Genomic DNA, 15216 nt, shown 5'->3' with positions numbered 1-15216 from the left:
TGCCAATATTCTCAAAACGGCCCATTATCTGCCATTAAATTGGTCATCACCTCACACTGCACTTTGGCATGTTTCTGGAGAAGTAGCTTTTTCAGAAAGAGTTCCTCAGCAGCACGCCTTGGTTTCCATAGCTTGCTTTCCAATGTTGTTGCTCTGTGAAACCCCGTTTGAAAAGAAAAGAGAGAAAGACAGACAGACGCACAAAAGCTTTTAGACTGGACACAGACCCTAAGGAAGACTCATTCAGTGTGTGCCCGGTCACAAAAGAGCCTTTCATGATGCCACTCTGATGATGGTGAGCCCGAGAAGCTTTCCAGTATCCCAAGCATGGAGAACACAGTTATTCACAGTGGTCACAGCCCCATTCACTCCTGCAAATTCCCCTATTCATCACAATGCTCATACTGTAGCTCAGGCTGCTTAGCTGAGCTCACAAACGTCTTATACTTTGTGCTGTTGGGTCACAATGAGCTAAATGTCCTGCAGAACTGCTTGATCGCCCACCTCTCTCCCTCGTAACACAATTATGCCCCTCATAGCTGCAGCGCATGGTACGCTGTGAATACCAGCAATGACTTATCTGTTTTCAGACCTATAATGATGATGGTTCTCCTCAGTGCATGAGTCATACTGTTTAAGTCAAGTACATCCTGTTGAACTGGGTCAGGCCATCTAAAAACACCAGTGTGTCTGTCTATATACATTTCGATTCCTCTTTTTTCTTGTTTTGATTGTTCTCTAGGCCCTCCTAAAACACTATATTTTTTATTATCATCATCCTCTCATTTCACACTGACTTTCCCTCTCTGTTCTGCTGTCTTGTTTGAAAACAAAGCTTTCATTTTCATATTCACTTCCTCCACCTGCGTTTTAGTTCCTCTAGTCTAGTTAAAACTGGTTTGTATTTTGCGTCAAAAGTGAAGAACAGGCTTGAAATTACTTCTTTGTTTAAAGATCTTTTGTGTTGAACTTGTTTTTATATTACTAAAGGGAAATCAGGCAGAACAGTTCTCTTAATGATAATCGGTCATTTATGGAGGTTTAAGTATGGGATAATGAGTCAGTAAGTCATTGCCGGAAAATATGCACCGCTAAACTGGATAATATTTGTCCCATGCAACAATTGACTAAAAGAAAGAGATATTTTTTTCAAGCAATATCATATATTTTGTTATTCATTTATGTATTTGCAAAGTAGCCGTGTTATAAGAGGAATATTGTACAGTTAAATCAGCCATTAAAGCAAAACAAACCTACCCACAGCTAATAATGTACATATCAGGACACATTATGGCCAACTTATTTTTGCTTTGCCACTAAAAATATTCCATAAGACGACAAAATCAAAACGGTAAAAAAATTAAAAATTATATATATATATATATATTGCATGGGACAAATATTAATTATCCAGTTTAGCGGTCATTATACAAAAAAGAAATTGTTTGCAGAATGCCAAAATTGACCAATCAGAAAGAATCTTCCCTGAGAGCCATGCAATAAGAGATGATAAGGACTTTCCTTAACTCTGCTGATCCACTGAGCACAGGTCTAGTTCTTTCTTTCTTTCTTTTTTTTTGTGAGAACTTAAACAGGCGATCTTCATTGACTAAATCACACCAACCCAAACCATTAACAAGGAACAGGCATTATTTAGATCCTTCTCAAAGGATTTAAACAGCAGCTATATGTGAAGCTAACTGTTGCATAACAGAGTTTAGTTTGTTTGATCTGTTGGCACACAGAGTAATCCCCTGGTATGATTGTGCTTTGGTGACAACCCCCTTCAGTAGAACCCAGTGACTGTATGAAGTACCATTGAACCCAGTGATCTGTGCATGGCAAGTCTTTAAACTGTGGGAGATGGTTTTCTTGCAGAATGTTTGTTACATGTGCATAACGTGAATGATGATGTGTAAATTTGGTGATTTTACTATCTTTGCTTATGCTGCCTTCAAGTCCATCTGGGAAGCTCCTACATTTGAGTTGTTTATTGTTGTGATGGCACGTGTTCAAACGAAAAAACAAAATATGAACGCGTTGATGTGATTGGTTACAAGGTAGTTTGTGACGTAAGAAACGCCAGCGATTTCAAACCACGTTTTTGATCACTGCAGTTTTAGGGAGTAAATACTCAGCAATGATGTTGACTTATGCTTTGGCACATGGTGTGTCTTAAAGCATAAAACAAAACAAAAAAAAAACAGACATATAAACATTAAAAACTTGATTTTCACTACAGGGGGACTTTAAATCATTTATGCATTGTCTTATAAGTAATGATTTAATTTTCATTAAGCCAATTGTGACTTAAAAAAAAAAAATCAAGATATTTAAAAAAAATATTTAAACCTACATTGTTTTTAATGAAGATATTTTTTTAAATGGCAAGCATTTTTTTATTTAATTTTTTAGGACATTTTTCTAATGTTTATCCTGGAAATGTGGTTGCGTTGCTTAGCTCATGCCGTCAACACATTAACCGAGTCAGAATCAAGCATTCAATAGTGCTGTAGCAAATATTGATTTTTCTACTTCTAAATTGACTTGGTTGGTCATTCATATACATACTATAAATGTATGGTATTTCCAGCTGAACTTGAAGGCTGCATTAAACACAGGTAAGTGTGTGATTTTTCTCTTGCATAAGGACATCTAAGTCTATTTCTCTTTTTATCCTGTCTTCTTGTATCTCCACAGTGTCCCTCATGAACCTTTGTGTTGTGCTTGAATAGTGTGTGTGAGTGTGTGTGTGTGTGGACCTCAAGCATCCCGTCCTCCTCCCTTCATGTCCGACTTGTCACTGTGCTCCTCAGAACCACGAGCCGCTGCGAGACAGTGACTCAGACCTCATCCTGAACGAAGGAGACCTGGCGCTGACCTACGGTGACACGGCCATCACGGCCAACGGAGCTTCGTCATCCTCTGGCCCCGAAGGATCGGCCGGGAGCTGGGGCGTGAACGGCAAACGCAGCGACAGCACATCGGAAGACGCTCTGGAGCGAGAACTGGACACACGTGAACATGAGCTCTTGAGCCGTGGCACACGTTTAGTCTTCCCCATCGAGGACCACGCTTGACCCCGCCCCCAAACATTAAACCACGCCTCCCCGTGCTTCATACCTTAACTTTTCTTGCACATAACTCCATCTGACCATTCATGACCCCTCCAAATATCTCATGCAGTGGGTCTGAAAAATCAAGGAAACAGAAAGATGGAGAGCAGGAGGGTTTGTGCCTCGGGATTATTTACCAGAATGGAGGCGGCGTAATTGAAGATATGACAGACTTCGATTCAGGGTCTCATGAAAATGTGACTTGTAGGAGGAAAAAAAATATAAAACTGCTGTTAAGAATGCATTTCGAACGGCTTTGGATACTAAATGTTCTTCTTGCTGTTTTATATGATAATGGACTGGTCTCTGCTGCCCTTAACATTCACTTTCATACGATCACTGCCTGCCATATTAACATTTTAAGTCATTAATTCTTTGTTTTCTGTTAGCAATGCTGCCACAAACTGGAAATAAGATTGACATATATGACTGAGCCAATTTTTCTTGAAGGGAAGTCAGTTTTTACGTATAAACAGCCAGTATTACATTAGACGATAATCTTTTGCATTTAAATGCTCACCTCCACCATCAGGAAAATGAGTCAGTTTGTAAATACTCCAGGCCATACATGGCAGTAGTGTTCGTGAAAGCTTTCGAACACAATAGCAACATTGTTTGACATGAGTGCATGTTTATCTCATGACTGCATACGGGAACCTTGGAACATTCAACTTTAGACAGTTGGATTTTACATTTCCTTCAATATCTTGGTTGTATGAATGTCAGGTTGACGTGCTGGTCGTTGTTTATATGAATGTTGTTCTGCACAGACGTGGGAGTTTTTTTTTTTAAACCGCTGGATGCAACCAGAGTGTATGGGCCATGCACTTTAGCTGCAGTCCTTGCATGTATTGCTATATTATATTAGAATATTAACCACTTGCACACACTCTCAGCCAGAAAGTATGTGATGAAGGATGATGTCATCAAGGAGACTTATCAGTATCAGAGTTCACGTGTGTGGGGTTAATATTGCGCCTCGTGTTAGAATGTACTTCTTGGTGGAGCTTTCCATTTATGTATGAGTTGCTGCTAAAAGGCAGTCGGTGGAATCTGGAATGTTTGGCATGAGATTGATCAGCTGTATGTCTGTTCACACAGTAAACGGATGACCCCTTGCCATCAACCGCCAACGTGCATTTCTTCAGTCCTCCGTGTCTAGAAATGAATTCTTGTTAATGAATGCAAGTCTAAAGTCTAAGCATTTAGTTAATAACTAACTTGCAGATGTTTGAAATGTTATCATTCATTCCAATTTATATTCAACATCATAAACTAACCTTGCACTCTTTCCATGAAGTAACCTTTACAGCTGCCTCAATTGTCAGCACTGTCCGTCGTTTGCTTTTAACAGGGCTGTTTGAGCTGTGTGAGGAAACGCATCACCGGGCAACAAAATCGAATTCAACACCTGATCAGAACCTAAATGTGAATTTAAGGAGATTTGCACTATTTCTGTGGAGTTTCGGCTGGAAAATGAGCCTCATGGGCTTCGTGGCAATCGCAGTTTGAGGTGGAGAACCTTAAACCGGCTGTAGCAAAAGACTGAATTCACATGCAATCCTGCAACACGCGGGTTATGAAATCACTCCTCTTCTGAATGACTTTCCCAACATGTCTGGTAGCTTTTGTCCGCACCGTATTATTGGTGGACTTGTATGTACCTTCAGGCTATGTAACTCCCTCCTGTAGCATTCATCTTTTACTTGCTGTTCTGCATGTCAATATATGCCATATAAACAAACAAACAACAACAAAATCCATAAGCTGCCATTTTTATGTCTGTGATGTGAAACACCAAATTGCTATTTTCCCCCCATATACATTCCAAATATTATTATTATTATTATTATACATAAAGATGCACTCAGCCTGTCAAATAATGCAACAAAACTGTGGTGTACATTGTAGTTTAACAATTGTACATGTATGAAAATAGCCAATATATTAAAGTGGGCTTCAGTAGCAATACCTAAATAAGGTATTTGATTTATTTTTTATGTCATTAAATAATAATAAAACAAGAAAACTAGTGTTTACTACAAAAATGTATGTACAAGTTTTATTAATAAATAAGAGATTTGTTCATTTATTCATTATGGTTCACATAGCTTTAGAGTAAATGTTGTTTAAAAGGTGACAAAACAACGTTAACAAAATGATAATACCGTCAATGTTCTTGACCAGTACAAGCATTTGTATTAGAGCACAATAATACCTGTATCCTCAAAGCATGATTGTGTGTTTTAGTTTTCGATTAGACGTCCCGCCCATTTAACTATTTAAATTGCAATCCTATCCTCTTTATACATAGTCTAACAGCCCGGTGCAGACTTCATACAAAAAGAACAAACTGGTGATCTCCAGGGGGAAATTTCACACCAGTGGGAATGCTATGAGTTTGTTGTAGAGAAGTCAGAATTTCCTTTGGGAAAACTCTTTCTACATCCTTTTCTCTAGCTCTTCAGCTCACTGAATTGTACTGTGCTTCACAGTTTTCTTTGGGTGGTACCAGAGATATTGGAGTGTCTATGACACATAATCCCTTTTCATATGTGGTTGATGAATGCAAAAATTCCTTGGAATGTTTTATAATGAAATCCACCCAATGAACTGAGAACACTCAACGGTCTGTCGGATCTGTCTCCAGGCCTAGTGCATGTGCAACGACCCAAGCGCCTGTCTCGTGTGGCTGATTATGGGCTGCTGGGGATTGGGCAGGGATTATTGCGGATGAAATCTGGCTGTCAGGACACAACCGGGACTGAGCCTTTGGTAGCCGTTTCATTTTGAACGGGTTTCCCCACTGTTATCGTTAGTCTTTTTCCTACATGATTCTTGTCACTACCATTTGAGATCGGTGGGTTTGTAAGTGTCTCTCATCAAACTCTTCTGCTCCATGATGGCACTGCGAAGGAGATCTCGGGGTGTTTCTCCTCAGCTCTGTCAGTTCCAACTGGTGTAGCTTCATATCTGGCTGTTCCCCTTCTGTCCTGTTCCTACAGCACATCAGGATCCTAGAGTAGAGAAAAACATAGTAGCTTGAGCTGTGTTATTGTGGACAGGGGATATTGGGACATTTACTAAAAACACTGATTCTGTGTGGAATGTCAACAAAGTTTAAGACACTTTATTTCTGACACCGCTAGAATTTGTCACAGATATTTAGCGTGACAGTTTAAATTCAAAACAGCGTGTTCCTATAGGCCTATTCTTACTGGAAATGAAAATTATACATTACTAATAGAATAATTACATATTGTTAATAATGTAATGATCTAATGATTAAATGATCTAATATTAGATTATCTAATATATTAATCGTTTTTTGTTGTTGTTTCTTTTGGTGTTTTTATTAACCTCCCTCCAAGACAGATCATTACCAGGCTTCCCACTTTTTTTCAGCGATCATTTTCCAGGACATTTTCAATTTCACTTCGGCGGAAATAAAGTAATAACTCTCTCCATAACCATACAGTAAGTCTTTAAAATATGTGCAGTTTATGGCCATGACTTAACTATAAAATCAGTTTTTTAATATGAGCTCTTAATTATGCATTACGACAACTGCTTCTCGTTTTCAATTTCAATACCATAGCAAAAAATAAATACAAATATTTTGTTTAAATATTTCAAAATAAAAAATATTAAATAAAGTCAGTGAATTATTAATGCTAATAATAATTATAAGTAAATAAATTAAAACATTAGCATGTAGCCTCTAAATACTTTTTAAATTTTTAAGTAAACATTGCTTAATCAAATAAAAAAAAAAATTATGAAAAGAAATGCATTACATGTAATAGAACAAATGGCAGGGCTATTAATCTGCATTTACACTAGTTAATGCAGATTAATTCTGACACGTCAGACTTTATTGTCCCATCTGTTGCTATTTGTTTATCACTGTGCCAATCAACACAATTTTGTATTCAGTCATATTTAAATATGGTTGTAACTCCCAAAATTTTGCAGTGTGTACTTAGCAGCATGAAAAATAAAACTTTCAAATTGCTAATTGGTTATAAACAGATAGCAAACAAAGAGCACTTCCTTTATAATCACTGAACCTGTCGATCACTTCAGTTCAGCACTAGCTCACGGAGCTCTGCATTCTTGTGAAAACTCCCATTATAATCAATGATGCTGACTACACTGTACAGTGAATCTCGTTTTCGCGAACATGCAGAATTCTGGTGCACTCAACAAAACTCTGGCGATTTGAGCGGTATTGAGCGGATTGCCGGATTCTAATTGTTTCAGGGAGTGATAAACTTAAGGGAAAGAACATTGTTAAAATAAATTTCTAGGACATTTTTCATTTGATCTAATTTTCCATGTTTTCCAGGAATGGAAAGAAGTCGTTTTCCAGGATACGTGGAAACCCTGAATTATAAGTAGGCCTAGTAATATATTTTATTACATTAAAATAAAAATGTGTGTTCCGAAGATGAACGAAAGTCTTACGGTGAACATTTGGAACGACATGAGGGTGAGTAGTTAATGACAGGAATTTTTTTTTGGGGGGGGGCGAACTCACCCTTTAATTATAAAATTAATATATTTTTTGTATTGTTTCTTTTATATAGATGAAATGCATGGGCATGCCCAAACAGTAAAGTTAAACCAAAAGCAATCAAAAACATAAAAATAAATATGCCATATAAGTCATTTTTGAAAATAAGCCTGTGATGAACTCTGATACCAAGAGACATAGGTCTGTCCTGGTCAGTGATGTATGTCTGGTGCCAACATGTCTAAGTCACAGATTGAGCTGGTGAGGCTCAGCTCCAGGGACTAACCAGCATAAAGCAGTCCCTATATTTCAGCCTGTTCCAACCACGTGTGGTCAGTCTGTTAGGTCACACCAGCCCCCATCACTTGCCTCTGATAGCGATAACAAAGCAGCCTGTATCATGATCCATCGCTCTGTTATTCAGCACCGTTTACATGCCTTGCCATGAAATTAGACTCAAGCATGAATGCTAATTGATTTGTCACGTACCGCTATCAGATATTTTTACCGGTCACAGTGCTGAGAAGATATTTATGGTAAATTTGTTGTGCTGACTCCACTTCCAACATTTTTTCCCATTGTATTGACTAGAGTACAAATGAAATGGGTCATTTCGCTGATCCAGGCCTGTTTGGAACTTATCAAATTATTATACCCCAGGACATTGCAGAGTTCAAGAGGATAGAATTAACCGTATGACTCCACTGGCACCATGTGCTGTCGGTTTCAGACTGGATCAATGACCTCAGCTAAACTCGGCTCTTCTTTTGTCTCTTTTTAATGTTCATGATCATTAATGCTTAATATAGTGTACTGGTTCTACACTCTTGCCCATGCCAGTGTTTTTACAGCAATTATTCATTGAAATTATACCCTTTAGAGCTGCACAATTCTGGTTAAATTGAGGATCACGATTTTTGGTTTAAAATAGAGATCACGAATCTCACGAATCTGAATAGACAACTAAAAATAACATTTAAAGGGGACATATCATGCTAAATGCACTTTTTTAGCCCTTAAATGCATTTTGTTGTATATTTGGAGTGTTTAGAAGTACAGAAAAGATGAAATTATTCTCTTCAGGTGCTTCGTTGATATCTTTATATTCTGTTTTGGTCATATTTTTCAACCGGTTCAGATTTTTCTGTTATCTATGACGTTTTTTGAACTATCACGTCACAGTATTTGCAGAGGAACTGCCAAATAAGGACATTGACTTCCGGCCCAACACTTCGAGCAATCCGCCATTATTATTTCTCGCTGCAATTTTGTAGTCCAAGCTAAAGGATGCAGAAGTTACGAGAGGGTAAGTTAAAATGTTCGGTTGTTGGATGTAGTAACCCACACGCTTCATTACACCGTCTAATTTAGATGAACTGCCGCGCTTGTGACAGGAGCATGTTTAACTGAAAGAACGAGCAGAGAGAGAGACCCGGTCGCGCGCGCGCTCACTCTCTCTCTTCAGAGCCAGGCGAAAGTGTAAACAAGACCTCACCGTCTCCAAACTAGACGCTGTCTTGCTCTCTCTCCCTCGGACATATTAATCAAAATAAATCGACACGGTGGTAAAAGGTCGGAAGACCAAAGTTTCATGTGTAAATACAGTACACACCATTGCGATACATCCATATGAAGACGTTGTTCTGCAGGTTCGTCGTCTTCATTTTCATCTCGCTCCGGCTCTGGCTCGAACATGTAAGGCTGGCTGGACAAGTCTTCCGTTGTTGACATTTTGTTAATAACGTGTGTATAAAAGTTTCTGTGCGCTAGATAATCCTATCTCTGCTACCAGACTACAAAAATGGCCGAACGGGGTGGAGTTGAACCGAGTGTCACCGCTAGAGGTGGGCAGATCGATCCTTGAGTATCGATATATCGATACTGACGTGGTATCGAAAAGGATCGATCCTCACATAAAAATATCGATCCAAATGTGTGTTTTTTTTTTTACCAGTAATTTTGATTAATTTAGCACGCAATTCAGTGCGTAAAATAAGCTTCTAAGTGGAAAAATAAGCGAATGTTAGCGGATAATTGTGTAGGCTAGAACTTTTTCTCCTAGTCATCTGGATACAAGACGAAACCAATCAATCACAGAGCGTTCGATGCTGGTGCTTCGCTGAGCTCACAGGACCAGTGCGTTTGGGAAACAAAGCCTTGCTTAGATGACAGAAACAATCGGGTTTTTTTTTTTTAATAAACAAAGCAAAAGTGTATATAACGGTTCAAAATGTTGACGTCAGTAAGATTTTTTTAATGAAATTAATATTTTTATTCAACAAGGATCAATGCATTCAAGATCAAAAGTGACAGTCAAGGGTTTTTCACTGTTAAAAAAAAACTACTTCGTATATGCTGTTCTTTCAGCTTTGTTCATCAAATAATTCTGCATCATGGTTTCCACAAAAAATATGAAACTGTTTTCAACATTGATAATTATAAGAAATGTTTCCTGAGCTGTAAATCAGCATATTAAAATTAATTATCATCATGACTGGAGTAATGATGCCGAAAATTCAGCTTTGATCACTTGAATAAATTACAGTTTAGTATGACATAGAAAACAGATAGCCTATGTTAAATTGTAATATTACAGTTTTTACTGTATTTTTGATCAAATAAATGCAGAAGAGAATGAAAAATCTTACAGACCCCAAACTTTTAAACAGTAGGCTAGTGTACAATAGTACTTTTACTATAATTAGGATAGTTTTGTAAAAGTCACTGACTAATAATTACAGGCGAGTTGAGAGCACAAATCACAAAATATTTAGTAGTCATGAAAACGTATTCAGATTTAGCATATTAATGATGCATTCACCTCATAAATCATGACACACTGCTCTAGCACAGGAAAGTGCATAAGTTTAAGTGCATGCTTTTAAAACGAAAAAGTATTGGTATCGGTATTGATATCGGCGATACTGGCCCTGTATTTACTTGGTATCGGATCGATACCGAAATTTGGAGTATCGCCCACCTCTAGTCACCGCTACAACCTGGAGAGGGGGCGGGGTATGAAGTGTCTCAATATTATTTAAAGAGACCGCACCAAAACGAGTTGCTTTCAGAAGCACATTAGAAAAGGGGTAGAAAAGGGGCCTGTGGAGCTATAATAATGAGGAATTCAGACCCAAGCATTGCAGTTCCGCTTTATATAGACTACAAATGTATGATTTATATGTAAAAAGGAACAATTTAAAAGCATGATATGTCTCCTTTAATTTACTAGAGTTTCTGACAAAATGTTAATTGCTGCAGTCATTTCAAAACTATTTAATTAATTTTATTTTATTTTTTTATTAATGATTCAATGACAAATACATTTAACAGTCACTTGTTGCTACCTACTGGTGTAATGATGTAATTGATCCCATCTTTATCTGTAGCGTTAAAGGTAGGGTAGGCAAAGTCTCAGGACAAAATTTTTTTCTTCCAATCACTGCATTCGGTCCAAATGCATTGATAGGATGTTAACGTATGTATTCCCATACCTCTGCACACCCTGCTTGCACAGACATCACACGTCATCAGCGCGGAACGTTCCGTAAGGCTATGCAGAGTTGTAGACAGGCAGTCACAGAGCGGCGCAAACGAACAGCAGCCGCATTTTACAGTTCCTCCTGAACCAAAACAACAAGCTTGTGTTGCGTTCACGCCATGTTGCAACCGTAATTACGAGATGGCAACCCGTGACGTTCAGAGCTGTTCATGTCCTTAGACCTGGATTTATGTGTTGTTATATAAACACTCCGCTCTGGCTGTGCGCATTCATATGTTTTGAAGGAGGCGTAGCTTTGGAGACGCTCTGAAGGGAGGGTGGGATCAAGATTTGCTATTGCTAGCCTATCTGAAATTGCCTACCCTACCTTTAAGTTACTTTCAAAAGGTGATTTACTCTATTTTGATTGCTACCATAGACATCTGTGTTTATATCCAAACTATAAACTACTATCCCAGTATTTCTGTAATTTAAATTATTGGAACACAGAAATAATGATACTGTGTGGTTGAAAAGTTATTTGTGAAGCTGTTTCAAACTTATTATACATCACAACTGCTCTCTCTGAATCAGCGGCAACAAGATTTGAATGTTCGCTGTGATCATATGCTACTTGTCAAAGGTTTAATAAACATGGCCAAATCGTTGTCGTTTAGGAATAAGACCGCGTGTGTTTGAATCGAGAGTCGAGACCGTGATCATTTAATGATTAATCGCACAGCTCTAACTTTAGCTAACTAATGCTAACATTTTGTTAGCATTAGTTTGTGAAATAGACTAGCTAACATTTAAAATAACAATGAACAATACTTTTACAGCATTTATATTGATTAACATGCATTTTCAACATTAATTATAAGTTAATATATTATAAACAAACATTAACATTAAACAATAGTCAAACTCAAATCTATAACTTTATAAAACATCACGTTTCGTCTCCCCAAGGGGTCACTAAGCATAATAAAATTCATATCCTAAAGTCCTCTAAAGGACAGAACTCATTGTATAGGCTAGATCATAACTGACACCAGAAAGTGCGCTTCAACCCTGGTTATAAGGCTACTGGTCACTCAGCATATGTGCATGGCATTTAGATATACTGCATAACAGCACACTGCCAATAAAATCAATTTACATCTTTACAACTACACTGGTTACATTGTTGCATAATCATTCTGGTACTGACACACTTGTCATGTAACGGATGGAAGCATTAATGTATAGTTGTGCTAGATTAATGTAAACCAATCCATTTAACAACTTTAAACTGTGCTAATCTAAAACAGTAGAAAATAGGCCCGTTCTTATCATGGATGCCACATTTTGCATTTTGATCTGATATAGAGTAGTAGAACAGGCTACAGCATGCAGTGACCTTATTTCACATACATGAAAATATAATTCAATTACAATAGTAATAATATTAAATAAAGGGCATTTCCCTTACAAAAATATACTCTGGAAGTGCATAGAGATGACATGTTAATACTGTATGTACCATGATATTATCATGGTGTAGGTCAAAAAAAAGTGCCCAAAATCATTAGTACTTTTTTAATAATGTATAATCAGATTTACAGAATAATTAGTGTAAACTGCGAATTAACTCTCTACTTATGTAAAAATGTACGGTGACAGCACCATGTAGAGAACCATGTTGAGTCTGTAAGATTTTTTTTTTTTTTTTAAGAACTCTCTTATGCTCACCAAGGCTGCATTTATTTGATACAAAAATACAATATAAATCATTTTCTATTTTAATGTATTTTAAAGTGTACTGTATTCCTGTGATGGCAAAGCTGCATTTCCAGCATCATTACTCCAGTCTTCAGTGTCACATGATCCTTCAGAAATCATTCTAATATGCTGATTTGGTGCTATTATCAATGTTGAAAACGAGATTAAAAAAATTTCAGGATCCTTTGAATAAAAACTATAGTAATAAAAAACAGCATTTATTTGAAATTGAAAACTTTAGTAACATTATAAATGTTTACTGTCACTTTTAATAAAAATAAATAAATACATAAATAAATTACTGACCCCAAAATTTTGAGTGGTAGTGTTATCTTGGTATTGAAATGGTAACACTTTACAATAAGGTTCATTAGTTAACCACATTAGTTAGCATGAACTAATAATGAACTTGCACTTATATAGCATTTATTAATCTTTGTTAATGTTAATTTCAACATTTACTAATACTTTATTAAAATCTTGTTAACATTAGTTAATGCACTGTGAACTAACATGAACAGCTTTATTTTTTATTAACTAACATTAACAAATACAGTAACAACTGTATTGCTCAAGGTTATTTCATGTTAGTTAATACATGAACTAATGTTAACTAATCAACCGTATTGCAAAGTGTTCCCATTGAAATTCATGAAGCATGTGCTTGCAGAAATGTAATGGTACTGTACTACCATGGCACATGTCCAAAAAACAAACAAACATGCTTATGGTGTCTTCGCCAAAAAACACTTTTCTTTTCACGCTCTGTATATCTGTAACAATAATACTGCAAAAACTAATGCACAGTGTGACCTGATATCACTTACATTTGTGTTGAGGTTTCTTCATAGTGCCCAAATAATGCTGTCAGCTCACCAAGCTCTGGGTGAAACCAATGGTTGACATCATGGTGCATTGTTAACATTTAGACATGTACATACCATACACTCATGTTTAGGTGGTTTTAGGTCTTGTCCATGTTCCTCTTCTGATAACCCAGGTGTTTCATGACCTCACTGCAGTAGGCTTCGACCTGGTTCACCTGCTCCACATTCAGCCTTTCCCTCCAGGCGTAAATTGCCTCTTTGGCATCTCTGGATGATATGAGGAAGGGTTTATCTGAAGAATAGCCCTGTCCGTGGGTCATGTTCATCACGAACTTCTCCATGGCCGGAGAAAGGGTGAGGTTGGAGAACCGATAGAGCCTCTGGAGCTCGTCCACAGGTCTGAGCACCAGGTCTTCGTATTTCAGCTGTATGTAGTTTCTCCTCACCCACTGCGGAGCGTTCATAACGAGCAACATGTCGCTGAGCCAGTTGTCGCATATTAACTCCATTGCGCTGGAGACATAGTTCTCGGCTCGGTGGACCCTGTTGCTAGGCACCAGAAGGCGCTTGTATTTGTCGGTCTGCTTCTTGCTCCTCAACACCTGTATGCTCTCCTTCACCAGAGCCAGTTTGGACTTCATCCGAGAATTGTGCACAGCCCTGGGGTCGCGAAACAACTGGACTATTTGGAGGTTGATGGCGGGATCTCGCATGAGAGGAACCAAAACAGCTAGATCTAAAACCCGCACATCTTTGATGACCATCACGGGGTACTTTTTGCACTCTTTCTCCAGCTCTTTGAGATCTCTGGGCTGGCATTTGCTACACACGTCTCCTTGAACTAACCCAATTTCGTGTTTTTTATACGCTTTGCAGAGAGGCTCGGAGCAAATGACCTTGTTAGTTTTCCAGCCGAAAATAAACGAGGTGCTCACGTTGGACGAGCCTGCGTAGAGTTTTAACACTGAGAAATCGCATCTAAACAGAGAGTTCATCATGTCTCTCACTGCTCCTTGTAAACTGCCCGCATCTCCTGGATAAAGCGCCTGCCACATGTTCCACATGGGCTCGTATAAATAAAACACATCAGGGTGCTGATTAAATAATTCCCCTAAAAATGAGGAACCTGTCCTCCAGGTTGCGTGGAGGTAGATGTGTGTCCTGGACTGACTCCTGTTGCCATAGTCCTCCACCTCCGTTGAGTTGCCCGTCCTGGTGCTACTCCACAGGGCGATGGCGCTCTCCAGATCGGGACACTTTTGTTGCTGATATCCATCTTTAATGTGGGACGATTTGCTCCGGTAATCTAACACGTAGGGAATTAAAATCAGCGCCACGGAGTATCCTAGAATCAAGATGATGTATTTTTTCTGAAGCCTTCTCTTCATGGCCCCAGCGGAGTGAGTGACGCGGGGATCTCAGTGGACTGCTCGTCTCCTACCTGTATGAATACTGTCGGATTACAGCAGTAACAGTAAAGTTTAGAGGGTGGGATCTTTTTTTCTCACCCGTAAT

The 15216-nt window shown here is 38.1% G+C and overlaps 2 protein-coding genes across 4 annotated transcripts in view; one reads left to right on the top strand and one right to left on the bottom strand.

Moving 5' to 3' along the window:
• Positions 1–4242, top strand: part of slc9a7 (solute carrier family 9 member 7) — a 42272-nt gene extending 38030 nt beyond the window's left edge. For both annotated transcript variants that reach the window (XM_082137442.1, XM_082137443.1), the window contains one exon: positions 2817–4242. In XM_082137442.1, the coding sequence (XP_081993568.1) occupies positions 2817–3080 (264 nt within the window). In that variant the 3' untranslated portion in view covers positions 3081–4242. The remainder of the gene's footprint in view (positions 1–2816) is intronic.
• Positions 4243–5151: 909 nt separating this feature from the next.
• On the bottom strand, positions 5152–15215 carry chst7 (carbohydrate (N-acetylglucosamine 6-O) sulfotransferase 7). 2 transcript variants are annotated; one of them, XR_014197433.1, is made up of 2 exons: positions 13702–15215; positions 5152–6133 (listed from the first exon to the last, which is right to left on the bottom strand). XR_014197433.1 is itself a non-coding variant. In XM_082137444.1 (2 exons), exon 1 carries the CDS (start codon positions 15087–15089, stop codon positions 13839–13841), a length of 1251 nt encoding a protein of 416 aa, XP_081993570.1. In that variant the 5' UTR covers positions 15090–15214; the 3' UTR covers positions 5152–6133; positions 13816–13838. The 2 variants fall into 2 exon arrangements, 1 of the variants encoding a protein (XP_081993570.1); XM_082137444.1 differs by having other exon boundaries at positions 13816–15214.
• Position 15216: the final 1 nt, after the last annotated feature.

The sequence above is a fragment of the Leuciscus leuciscus genome, assembly GCF_965113295.1.
Source record: "Leuciscus leuciscus genome assembly, chromosome: 14".
NCBI lineage: Eukaryota > Metazoa > Chordata > Actinopteri > Cypriniformes > Leuciscidae > Leuciscus > Leuciscus leuciscus.
Note: the sequence above shows the minus strand (reverse complement) of the source record. Positions and strands in the feature narration are given on the sequence as shown.

Excerpts from the sequence above, each read along its gene's own strand:
- chst7 (XM_082137444.1), bottom strand. The coding sequence starts at position 15,089 with ATGAAGAGAAGGCTTCAGAAAAAATACATCATCTTGATTCTAGGATAC.